At 54.1% G+C, this 13,191-nt stretch overlaps 1 protein-coding gene across 1 annotated transcript in view; it reads right to left on the bottom strand.

Annotated features, from left to right (window-relative positions):
- Positions 1-8,295: 8,295 nt before the first annotated feature.
- Positions 8,296-13,191, bottom strand: part of RFTN1 (raftlin, lipid raft linker 1) — a 227,996-nt gene continuing 223,100 nt past the window's right edge. The window contains exon 10 of the mRNA XM_040263565.1: positions 8,296-9,624. Coding sequence (XP_040119499.1) covers positions 9,223-9,624 — 402 coding nt within the window. The 3' untranslated portion in view covers positions 8,296-9,222. The remainder of the gene's footprint in view (positions 9,625-13,191) is intronic.

Raw genomic sequence — 13,191 nt, 5'->3', positions numbered from 1 at the left:
GGGAACCCCTCCCTTGGTTTTCATGGATATACTTTCTTCTGATACTTCTGCAGGTTTTTAATCCACTGGGAATTGATTTTGTCTGACTTTTTCCATATAGCGCTCCAGTTGCTCGACACCATTCATCAGATATTCCACGCTTTCCCCCCGCTTTGAAATTCCTCCTTTATCACATACTTAAATCCCCTCCCTGCTCTGATTCCCAAGTCTGCTGATTTCTTGCTGCTTTGAAACCACACTGTTTTCATTACTCTAGCTTTATTCTGCCTTCTTACCGCATCTGTTTCATCTTCTTCAGGAATAGTAACTCTGGGGATACCCTGAATTCTCTGGTGGTCTGGGTTTTGGTGGGAGTTTGTGGCTCAACTGGTAAAGAATTCGCCTGCCTTGCAGAAGACCCCAGTTCAATCCCTGGGTCAGGAAGATCCACTGGAGATGGGCATCCCTGGTGGCTCAGCAGGTAAAGAATCTGCCTGCAGTGTGGGAGCCCTGGGTTCGATCCCTGGGTTGGGCAGACCCCCTGCAGAGGGAAAGGCTCCCACTCCAGTGTTCTGGCCTGAGAACTGCATGCACTGTTTAGTCCATGGGGTTGCAAAGAGTTGGACACGACCGAGCGACTTTCACAGAAGTACTTGGCGTTTGACGAGTGCTAGGCGTTTGTCTCATTAAATGACAATGTTTCCGTGCAACAGGCCGTGTGAAGGAAGTGGCCCGTTTTCCCTCTGAGGCAGGTGATGGTCGGTAGTTACAGGTCCTGCCTGGGTCCACCCGGTTGGAGCAACAAGGCCAGGCGTCTGGGACTCTGCCTTCTTCCCCTCCTGTCCGAGGAGGACTTTCCTCTGCACAGACTCCACCCTGGCCTTGTTCCCAAACCTCTCCCACCACCACAGGGTGGGCTCTCCTCCGTCTTCTTCGCTTCTGGTTGTTTCGAGTTTCGGCGGCCTGCGGGATCCTAGTTCCCCGATCAGGGGTGGAGCACTCGCCCCTGCGTTTGAAGCCTGGAGCCCTAAGCGCTGGGCCACCAGGGAAGCCCGCTCTTCCCTGCCTTCCGAGAGAGACTCAACTAACCTGAATACCCCATCGCAGAGCACTCAGCTGGGCGAGGTTTCTAAATCCCACTAGCGTCTCTGTTGTCAGGGGCCTAGAGAGCAGGAGCACAGAGAGAGCATGGTCTGGTGGCAGGACCGCGGTGCCAGGCGTCCGGAGACCTGCACGGCGCGCCCATCTCTGGACCTGCCGTCATCCGTCAAGCAGGTAGGACTGTCAACTGAAATCCCTTTCCGCTTTACCGTCCCTCGGTTTCATGACGGAAAGCGGGCCTTGGGGACCCCGGGGAGCTGCGGTTGGCCATTCTGATGAGTGATGACCAAAGGCTGTCTTAACTGTCCTCAGGCATTTGACTGATTGTCACTGTGACTGTGGTTTGCATCTCCAGCCTAAGACGGAATCGCCTTGGACTGAAGCAAGGGAGAAGTTTGGTTTGATGTAGAGGACTCTTGTACTCTGCCACTGATTAAATTCTGGAGTTGGGGCTCAAGAGAAACGGTGGAATCCCCATTAATAAGAGAGAAGACTGACAGGCATTTGCCTGCTGGGGCTTCAGGGGGGCTGCACGGAGACAGGGCTGAATCGATAGTTCCCCAGCTTTGGGCTGCACAGAGACAGGGCTGAATCGATAGTTCCCCAGCTTCAAGGAAGGGAGGGTGTAGACAGCAAAATTGGGCAATTTCTGGATCCAGGAACTGGCAAGCTTGCTGGTTGTCCTTCCTTCCAGGATGATTTCCTTGTTTTTGCTGAAGAATCCATGACAGGGGAGGTACAGGACTGAAGAGTCTCAGACCCAGGGCTCCATTACAAGGAGTGTTTTAATATTCACCCTGATAAGTGAAGGCTGTTCCTTACCATCACTGAGACTTTTATATTGTTTAGAGACAGCAGAAAAATCCAAAGCCATATTGGGTTTAATGACTAGTGAGCAGCACGTTTAACTACAGATGTGTAGGTTTTTTGGAGAAGGCAAAGGCACCCCACTCCAGTACTCTGGCCTGGAAAATCCCATGGGTGGAGGAGCCTGGTGGGCTGCAGTCCATGGGGTCGGGAAGAGTCGGACACGACTGAGCGACTTCACTTTCACTTTTCACTTTCCTGCACTGGAGAAGGAAATGGCAGCCCACTCCAGCGTTCTTGCCTGGAGACTCCCAGGGACGGGGGAGCCTGGTGGGCTGCCGTCTGTGGGGTCGCACAGGGTCGGACACGACTGAAGCGACGCAGCGGCAGCAGCGGCAGCGTAGGTTTTACTGCATTAGTTGTGGGATGAGAAGCATCTTCCACCAGTCAGCCAACATGGGGTCTGTGTTTTAAACTGTCTCTGGATTGAACGAATCCCTTTGCCCCATTTCTGAGACGCAGTGGCCAGCGTGGCTGTAATTGCCAGCATCCCTGTTGAATCATTTAGGGGCAGAATGTAGGCTCTGCCCCCTGACCCAGGGTAAACAGTCGTACAAACACATGCCTCACCTTTCCCGCCAACTGCCTCTCTGACTCGCTGAAACATCCTGACTCTCTCCCCAGAAGTTAAAAAGCCATATTCCCTGGGTCTTAAGGAAAGGATCGAGACTTGCATTTTAGTGACTTTGTGGAATAATGCTGAACGAGTGGTTCAAATCCTGGAAACGAACCCGCGAGAGAGGTTCTAGGGAAGTCCTCGACGAGGGCAGTACTGACTCCTCTGAGGACATGTCTGAGTAGGACAGTGTTCGTGCTGCTTCCTGGTGCTCCACTGGGTAAAACTTGCCCTCCCGACGCCGGGGTGCATTGATCCTTGGGGGATCCGGGCTCCCACGTGCCTTGCAGCCAGAACAGTCAAAACAGAGAACAGAAGTAACTTGTAACGAGTTCAATAAAGACTTTAAAAATGGTCCACATTTTTAAAAAAAAATGAAAAAGAGACAGTATTCTTGTTTGTGGTGTGACGGGTAGTCTCAGCGCCTATTCATTCTCCGGGCAGCTGCGAAATCTCCAGAGCCCGCTCCCAGCTTCCTCCTCCTCGCTGAGGTTTATGCAGCACCTGCTGTGTGCCAGCCATTCTTCAAGAGCTCTGCATGTATCCATTTCATCCTCACAGCTGGCATATACCTGCATTACCCAGACCCCACGCCTGGGAAGGGGCTGTCAGGCTTCTATCCAGCAACGCAGCCCCAGCATCTGTGCCCCTCGTCTGGACCACCAGGCACACTGCCTCCCTCTGGACCACTCACCCGGCCTCAGGGCTCACCTTTTCCACAGCCCTGTCCAGCGCTCGCCTTCACGCCTACCAAGCTCTGCGGCCCACGTTAGCAGTTACCACCCCTGTGCAGCCATTCGGGGTGTGCCGTGAGGTCCAGGGGAGCAGGGGTTGGCTCTGTCCCCCCAGCACCCAACACAGGAGTTAAAGCCTTAAGTCCAGAAAAGTGAGTGGTCTGAGCCCTCAGGCCCGGGTGAACGCACAGGGGCTGGTCATGCAGGGCTGGGGACAGCCAGCACCCGCCGGGCGCCGGGCCCGCAGCTCAGGGACCGTTCGCTGTGGTCTGGCTGCAGACGTGATGTTTAGCAACAGAAACCTGTGAGGACACCACCGCAGAAGCCGGTCTACAGCTTGGCGGGTCCTGTCATTGATCTGACGGGATGCCATCACTCTGGAAGCAGGTACGGGAAACCCAGACTCCCCACGCGGTGCCAGCCTCTCCGTGGGGGTGCTTCCAGGCCGCCTGTGACCCCAGCCCCCTCCTCGACCCCTCCCCAGCCCTCTCACAAGGTCAACTTTAACCCTGACTGCGGCTCTCAGCCTGCTCGGGTGAGCCCAGCACGACCGCCCTGCGCTGGGTGTGGGCGGTGAGCTTCGCAACAACATGTTCCTGCCAGTAACGTCCCACTGTTCCCTTTGAGAGCTCATCCTCAACTAGGATGATTTGTGGTTTAGCGGGGCTGTGATTAATATGTTTAGATTACTGATCAAACATGCTTCACAAGAAATGAATTAGAATGTCTCCTCCTGATGTCCTCTCAAAGGCAGTCCCCTCGAGCGTGACTTCTTAAGTATAATCCATTTAGAGGTTTGAAAAAACTCAACGACTGGGCTGATGGTCACTGTCTGGTTACTTACAGACCACTAACAAATACACTGGAGGAGGAAATGGCAGCCCACGCCAGTGTTCTTGCCTGGGAAACCCCATGGACAGAGGAGCCTGGCGGGCTACATTCATGAGGTCACCGAGTTGGACACAACTGAGTGACTGCTGCTACTGCTTAGTCACTTCAGTCATGTCCGACTCTGTGCAACCCCATAGATGGCAGCCCACCAGGCTCTCCCATCCCTGGGATTCTCCAGGCAAGAACACTGGAGTGGGCTGCCATTTCCTTCTCCAATGCATGAAAGTGAAAAGTGGAAGTGAAGTCGCTCAGTCGTGTCTGACCCCTCAGCAACCCCATGGACTACAGCCTTCCAGGCTCCTCCGTCCATGAGATTTTCCAGGCAAGAGAACTGGAGTGGGGTGCCATTGCCTTCTCTGAACTGAGTGACTAGTCAGCAACAAATACTCAAGACTATCAGCGTCGTCACAGAGCTTCTGTTGGGGTGAGATGGCTCTGTGTCAGGAACAGCCCGCCAGGCCGCACAGTGGAGACGACAGGACCCGTGACACTTGGTTCCCCACCTCCATCACTCGGTCACCTCGAAACACCCCGCTCCTTCCAGGCCTGCTGACAGCTGCAGCCAGTGAAACACCCCGCTCCTTCCAGGCCTGCTGACAGCTGCAGCCAGTGAAACACCCCGCTCCTTCCAGGCCTGCTGACAGCTGCAGCCCTAGAGGCTGATCTCCACGCACACAAGCCTCTCGCCAAATCCTGCAACTTTCACTGGTCCCGGGGCCTTGGCAATGCCAAAGATGGCCTTGTCCCTCACTGGCAACCTTGGCAATGTAAAATTCCCTCCAGAAATCCCCATATTTACCAGGCATGTACAGGAGGGAGGGAGTGGGGTTTAGGGGTTTATTCGCCTTTCATCATAAATGTCTCATTTCACAAGGAACAAGCTGGGAGTCAGCTCCCGGCCACCCTGTGGCCACATGTCTCACCCTCAGCTGCACCAGAGAATTTGCAGGGGTGGGGTGGGGGGCGGTTTGCAAATCCCAAGCCCTGGCCACTCCCCAGGGGCAACCCCCCAGTCTGTGGGGTGGGACCCAGGTGTCAGAGATCTTTTTTTTTTGGCTGTACAACTTGTGGGATCTCAGTTCCCCAATCAGGGGCTGAACCCACGCCCCCTGCATCAGGATCACAGAGTCAACCACCGGACCTCCAGGGACATCCTGAGTTTTTTAAGCTCCCCCAGTGACCGAGGTGCAGCCAGTCCGGGCCCCGCCCGAGGTAGACCAGAAGGCGGTGGGAGTGCGCAGCAGCCCGCCAAACAAGCCCTCCTCGCTCCCTGTGCTGGGGCTGCATGCCCGAGGAATTCAGACTAGCTGCATTCACCTGTTACTGTCTTTCCACAACAAATTCTGCCCACACAGATATAACTTAATCATCGAAAACATACCCCGCTCTGTGATGCAAGGCACCCACCTAAGGATGCAGCCGGTATCCTGTGCCTCTCAGAGCTGTAAGAACGTGTGTGGCTTTTGCCCCAGCCTGCTACTTTGGGAGCTTATTTTTCAAGAGTTGTGATCCTCTAAGATACGAGCTAAGAGAGGTAATATTCTTACTAAATCAAAATACTGTGTAGGTATTTATGAGTATCAGTGTGGAAAATGTCATTTGAAAATAACTTAAAAAAAATCTTCTTTAAAACTATCTTTTAAGAATGATCTTAATAAAATACCTAGAAATAAACCTACATAAGGAGGCAAAAGACCTGTACGTGGAAAACGATAAGGTGCCGATGAAAGAAACTGAAGATGCAACAGGTGAAAAATGTGCTCTTGGATTGGAAGGATGAAAACTGTCCAAATGACCACACTACCCAAGGCAGTCTCCAGATTCGGTGCAATTCCTGTCAAATTACCTATGGCATTTTTCACAGTACTAGAAGAAAACATTTTAAAATTTGTATGGAAGCTTCTACACGTATTCTTTCACTCTGTACAGTCAAAGCGATCTTGAGAGAGAAGAGCAGACCGGGCTCTCTGACCTCAGACTATACTGCAAAGCTACAGCCATCAAAACAGTGTGGTACTGGCACAAAAGCAGTATCAATGGGATGGGACAGAAATAAATCCACACACCTCGGTCAATTAATCTGTGTGGAAGGAGGCAAGAATATACAGTGTAGAAAAGACAAGCTCGTCAACAAGTGGTGCTGGGAAAATCGGGCAGCTATGTTTAAAAGAATGAAAATTAGAACATTCTCTAACACCATACACAGAAGCAAACTCAAAACGGATTAAAGACCTAACTGTAAAGCTAGATACTAATATAAAACTAGAGGAAAATAGGCTGGACACTGACAGAAATCACAGCAAGACCTTTTGGGGTCTATCTCCTAGTCAGAGACAGATAAAAATAAAGAAATGAGACCTAATGTAAAAGCTTTGCACAGCAAAGGAAACTATAAGTAAAACAAAAAGAAAACCTCCAGAATGGGAGAAGATACTTGCAAATGATGCTACCAATAAGAGGTTGATTTCCAAATATACACACAGCTAAATTAAAAAAAAAAAAAAAAAAACCCAAACAGTCCAGTTTAAAAAAAAAAAAAAGCTTGAAGCCCTAAATAGATAATTCTCCAAAAAAGACATAAAGATGGTCAAGAGGCACATGAAAAAATGCTCAACATTGCTGATTATTAGAGAAATGCAAATCAAAACTACAATGAGGTATCACCTCAACTTGTCAGAGTGGCCATCATGAAAAGTATACAAATAATAAATGCCAGAAATGGTGTGGAGAAAACAGAACCAGTCTACACCGTTGGTGGGAATGTAAACTGGTGTAACCGCAGTAGAGAACAGTATGGCGGTCCCTTAAAAAGCTAAAAACAGAGCTACCGTACAATCCTGCAGTTCCACTCCTGGGCACATATCCAGAGAAAGCCAAATTCAGAATGATACGTGCCCCGGTGGGCTCAGAGATTAAAGCGTCTGCCTGCAATGCGGGAGACCTGGGTTCGATCCCTGGGTCGGGAAGAACCCCTGGAGAAGGAAATGGCACCCCACTCCAGTACTCTTGCCTGGAGAATCCCATGGAGGGAGGAGCCTGGTGGGCTACAGTCCACGGGGTCGCAAAGAGTCGGACACGCCTGAGCAACTTCACTCACTCACTCACCCAAGTGTTCACTCCAGCACTATTTATAATAGCCAAGATGGAAGCAACCTAAATGTCCACTGACAGATAAATGGATAAAGAAGATGTGGTACATATATACAATGGAATATTACTCAGCCATAAAAAAGAATGAAATAATGCCATTCACAGCAACATGGATGGGACCTAGAGACTGGCATAGTAAGTTAAGTAAGTCAGAGGAAAACAAGTATCATATGATACCGCTTATATGTGGAATCTTAAAAAAATGATACAAATGAACTTTCCTATGAAACAGTATAAATTAGGAGTTTGGGATTAACGTATACACTCCACTATATACAAAACAGATAACCAACAAGGATCTGCTGTATAGCACAGGGAGCTCTCCTCAGTACTTTGTAATAACCTATAAAAGAAAAGAATCTGATTATGTGCGCGCGCGTGTGTGTGTGTGTGTGTGTGTGTGTGTGTGTGTATAACTGCAAAAAAGACTATCTTCTCTTTGAACAGTCTTCATCCCTTCTCATGAGCTCTGGGGCTTAGGCTGGGAAGTTTGCTCATAAAAGGAAAATTTGCCATGTGACTGTGTTAGGGTTTTTAATTCTGTCCTATTAAAATATGTTTAAAATGTGTTTTTAGTAAATTTGCACACAGATGAAAAGATACATAAAAACAAAAATTTATCTGCACACAGATAAATTATTTGCACACTGAATACTTTACTTAAAAAGACTGGAGGCATGCTTAGTAATCGATGTGGGCGGGGCTTTTCGTTTTAAAAAGGTACTGTCTCCCCCACCCTGGGGCGATGGGAGTGGCCCGACCTACCTGGTGGCACCTGAATTCCGCTTTCATCTTCTTTGTACAAATGACAGGAAAGCAGAGCGAGCTCAGCTGGCTCCTCCTGCTGGTGCCAGGTGTTAAAGGGACTCAAGAAACAGGAACGGGACCAGGGTCGGGGTGCCCAGACCCCAGGCGGTGACTCTTCAGTGTGACGTGAAGAAAGACTCCTGCTCGCGATACACTGAACTCGTAAGCGATTTATTGCTTTAAGTAACTAAACAAGAAAGAGGAGAGACAGGCTGCTGGTCACGGCGGCCGGCACTCTCTCCAGGCTTTGCAGCTGCATCTACTTAAAGCCTCCACAGTATTTTCTGGACGACATAAACACGTCATAACACACGTGGGAAGCGACTTGGCCAAGGACACACTGATTAAAGTAACACACAACAGAGGCTCCCCACCAGTCAGTTGGCCCTGAAATAACAGAAAGAAGGTGTTCCTAGGATGTGCTGAATACAAAACCTTAAATGGTTTTTTTTTTTGGCAGTAATACTGACACAGACTACTTTCTCGGACATTCTGCGGAAGTGGGTGCACGCACAGAATTCCCTCTGCGTTTCCAGGTCCCCAGTATCTATGGGAACACTTGGAGAAAAGCCAGGAGGTGGGGCACCTCCCCTCCCGATGTGTTTTTCGCCACAGCAGCAGGGTCCAGGGGCTAGAGAAAAGCAGGGGGCGGGCTCGAGGGCATGTTACACACACCCAGCAGCTGCAGCGACAGCAGGGGCTAGGCCTCCGCGTCTGGGGCGGGGGTGGGGGCGACGACCACGTCCGCCTTGACTGGCAGCCAGGCTTGCCCTGGGGTTTAGCCTGAGGGCCCCCTGGAGGCCCTGGGTGGGCACAGGCCCTGGGTGGCTCAGCCCCTCCCAGGAGCGGTAGGGTCGGTGCTGGACTCCCAGCCCCGAGGTCTAGGAGCGACCCGCCCTCGTGGGTTTTAGCACTGGGGCCCAGAACACAATTCAAAAAGGTGTGCAGAAACCAACACTGCCGGGGACTGGCCCTCCTTGGAGGACTCATTAAGCTCACCAGGAGGGGTCAAGCCAAGCCAAAGGCAACGCGCCACGCCAGGGCGCACAAGCCCCCAGCCCGCCCGCGCAGTGAGGCTCAAGGGCGCTCAGCTGCCGCGGGCCCCGGAGCCACCCCGGCGGAAGCCCCTGCACCCACATCCTCTCCAGGCTCGGGGTCGGGGAGCCCCGCGCTGCCCCCCGCCGGGGCCGGGCTGGGGCCCGAGGGGCCATTCTGCACAGCCTCGCCCTCCACACACGGCCGGCCGTCCGGAAGCGGCTTCTCTGCAGGGCCCTCCCCCTGGCTGGGGACCGCGCCCTCGGCGGAGGCCCAGTCCTCCTGCCCGGGCACACGGCCCTCTGCGTCTCCCGCTCTGGGAAGCTGGTCTTCTGGGTTCTTCTCGCTTTCTTCGGCTTGCCGCTTGCTCCTGGCACGGAGTTTCCCTCTGGATTTCCTCGTCGCCCTGTTACGCATCTCGTCTCGGGAGAGTCGCCACTGAAACTGGAGATCGGGGGAGACGGGAGATAAATACACGCAGCTTCCGTGACCTGGAGCGTCCCTGGACACGTGCTCTGCGTTCACAACCACAGCCCAAACCTCGCGCCCCCTGGGGCCTGCAGTTCCTGCCACAGCGTGCACTCTGGGGTGAATTTCTGGGTAGAGGGCCCCACACCAAAGGCCTGGGAGGGGAGGTGCTGAAATCCTGTCATCTGGAGAACCACGAGGGGTGAGCGCATACGGGCCTGCTCTTCCTGAGGGTATCACCCGGGTCAGAACCCGGGCACTCAGGTCCCACTGCAGGACTGGCAGGCCCCGCCAGCCATGCCCCGCTCTGCTAGAGAGCCCCCCCAAAGCCTTCACTCCCTTCTGGGACTGGCCAGGCCTTGTGGGGACAACAGCCCATTCTCCTGGTCCCCCCAGCACTGGTGAGGCCACTGCTGTCGCCGAGTCGGAGCCCAGCACGTCCCTCATCCATGCCCCCTCCCTCACCGGCGTTCCCATGGCACTCTCCCTGAAACCTCATCCAAACCCATCCCAGCTGCCGCTTCCCAGGGAGCCCCAGGCTGCGCTCCCCTGTGGGCAAGGGAGTCCACGGAGCGGACAGGACCAAGGGCACAGTCAGTGTCAGAGCGGGACAAGGACGGGCTCACAGGGACGCCGCGGAGGGGCGCCGCCCCATGCAGAGTCCACCCAGCTCGGCCAGCGTTCTGATCTCTGCAATGGGAGGAGCTTCTCTAACTTAAATCGGGGTGGCAACTCTATCTGTGCAGCGTCAGAGAACGACTTTAGGTTCTTCTGGCCACGTGCTCTCTGTTGCGGCCTCTCGACACTGCTGCTGCTAAGTCACTTCAGTCGTGTCCGACTCTGTGCGACCCCATAGACGGCAGCCCCCCAGGCTCCCCTGTCCCTGGGATTCTCCAGGCAAGAACACTGGAGTGGGTTGCCATTTCCTTCTCCAATGCATGAAAGCGAAAAGCGAAAGTGAAGTCGCTCAGCCGTGTCCGACTCTTCCCGACCCCATGGACTGCAGCCCACCAGGCTCCTCCGTCCATCGGTTCTCCAGGCAAGAGTACTGGAGTGGGGTGCCATTGCCTTCTCCGCTTGACTCTGCTATTGTAGCGCAAAAGCAGTCCAGGTAATAATATATAAACGGGCGTCACCGTGTTCCAATAAAACTTTATCTGCAAAGTCAGGCAGTGTGCCGGCCCCTTTTGGCCCGAGCCGCAGTGAGCCAAGCGCTGCCATAGAAGGTGTGCACGCCCATTCGATGGTGCGATAATCCACGTGACAGGCTTAGCGCTGCGTCCAGCACGTGATGTACCAGTGTGCTCACCGCGACTGACGCTGGATGTCCGTTCAGAGCGTCAGGGCCGCCACCGGTCCTTGGCTCCGGCATCCCCGGGATACAGCAGGGAGCCTGGCGCAGAGAGGATGCTCAGCGCCCTTTTGGGAGACGGCTGAATGGGAGGACGCAGCGCCGGCCAAGCTGGCTGCCCTGCGGGTCGGGGGAAGCCGGTCCTCTAATTTTAAGAGTCAAAACACCCTGGGCTTAGCGAGGAGGCGCGGGCGCATCCCCACATCAGGTCTGGCCAAGCTCCAGAAAGAGATTAATCTGGGGAGAAAAGAGGAGGAAAACGTCCAAGTCCTGCTGAGCTGCTGACAACAGGAGCCGCTATGGAAGGAGGTGGTTTGGGAACCTGTGCACTCGGGATACATCCGGGCGCAGGCGCTGGGGCAGACACAGAGGCGTGAGAGGCAGCGAAAAAAAGAAGGCGGAGACGTGGGTCCCTGTGTTCATAAGAGAGGCACGCGCTCTGCAAACGGCTTAGCAGGGACTGCGGCCTTCCCCGCGCCCCAGAGCTCCGCCAGCAGGGTGTGGGGGCAGTGTCCTCTCCGCAGGCTCTGCCCGCGGGCGCCGCAGCCACAGGGTCCTGGGGACGGGCCAGCCCCGGAGGCCCCGCTGGAGACCCGGGTTTTCCGTGGAAGGGAACCAGGGGGCGCAGACACTGGTGTCACCAAATATGGACTTGGAGCTAAGCCCTTCTGCGACTGAAAGAGAAGGCAGCCTTCCGTCTGAGTGACTTCTGGTGAGGCAACACGCCGGCAGCTGTACCATCCAGGGAAAACCATTTCCTAAGGCTCTACCACGTTGCAGATATATCTGGGTGCTTTGCCAGAAAGAAGCAAAAATGTGCTGCGTATAACACCTCTGTGGCGTTCTCAGCAGGAGAGGTCTTCCTACCCAAATAAGACATCTGCCTGGAGGCACTCAGGGCTCTGAGACGGAACACATCCTGGGGTGAGTGCGCTGACCCCCTTTTGAACAAGACCAGCAAATCTGGATATTCCATCAACGGAGAGGAAAAGCAGTGAAGTGTGTATGCTGAGGTTGTGTGTGTTAGGCGCTCAGTCGTGTCCAACTCTGCAACTCCACGGACTGTAGCCCGCCAGGCTCCTTGGTCCATGGGATTCTCCAGGCAAGAAGACTGGAGCAGGTTGCCATTCGCTTTGCCAGGGGATCTTCTCAACCCAGGGATCGAACCTGGGTCTCCTGCATTGCAGGCAAATTCTTTACCATCTGAGCCACCAAGATCTGAGGTTAGGATTTAACATTTATCTGGTCCTCCCCACCTGCCAGCCCTGCAAATCCCAACCGAGTTCACTGACAATATTGGCTGGGGTTCCCCCAGACACTCCTTTTGGGGGTTTCTCTCGTACAGTGACTGACAGACTGGCCTCAGGTTGGGGGGTAGTTTTGAGTTCCTCCCACCCAAGCCACGAGCTTTCAACAATGGACCCCCTCTGCAGCTGGAGTGGTCCCCCAGATCCCACCCTGAAGGTGCCCACTTCAGCTGAGACTGCAGCAGGCATCTTGGGGCCCCAGGACCACCATGCGGGACCAGGACCTCTGACCTCAGCACGGACTGACCCTGCACGGCTCCTGGGTACCAGGCGGTCCTCGTTCACCACAGCTGCCTCGAGTGCGGCTGCGTTTTACTTCCAGCCCACACGGAAGAGTTTTTTTTTTAATGGGTGTCTCCAAATAAGACTCTCCTCATTCTGCGTGGTTTTCCAAAAAGGCCAGTTAAGCTGGCCTATACAGCAAGCTGAGAGCCAGTCAGCTCCAAGAGATGTTGGAGGAAGTTGTGCTTTTGTCAAAACAAAACTGGTGAGACTGCTTAGGCTGAAAGGCCCCAAATAAGACAACACAGCCCCACAGGTAGCGTGCTGGCTAAGACCCTGGTTCAGACCCCGGTTCTGGCATTTGGTAGCTGTCTGTCCTTAGGCAAGGGAGTAATCTCCAGAAGAGCTGCCCTCGCCCTGGGGCTGGGTGCACAGCCCTGGCGACCCCGCAGAGGGGTGAGTCACCCCCGGGGACCCACTCAGCCCCCAGTGGGTGGTGGGTTGGGGACCCACTCACCCTGCAGTGGTGAGCTGGGGACCCACTCACCTGCAGTGGGCTGCGGGGGGCCCGCTGGCCCACTCCCAGTGTCCCCCACAGGTGGCTGGTGCACCTGACCGTGCCCGTCCCCCTGGGCCAGAGTCCACCCCAGACCCTGGCTCTTT

The sequence above is a fragment of the Oryx dammah genome, unplaced genomic scaffold (genome assembly GCF_014754425.2).
Source record: "Oryx dammah isolate SB20612 unplaced genomic scaffold, SCBI_Odam_1.1 HiC_scaffold_2, whole genome shotgun sequence".
Classification (NCBI taxonomy): domain Eukaryota; kingdom Metazoa; phylum Chordata; class Mammalia; order Artiodactyla; family Bovidae; genus Oryx; species Oryx dammah.
Note: the sequence above shows the minus strand (reverse complement) of the source record. Positions and strands in the feature narration are given on the sequence as shown.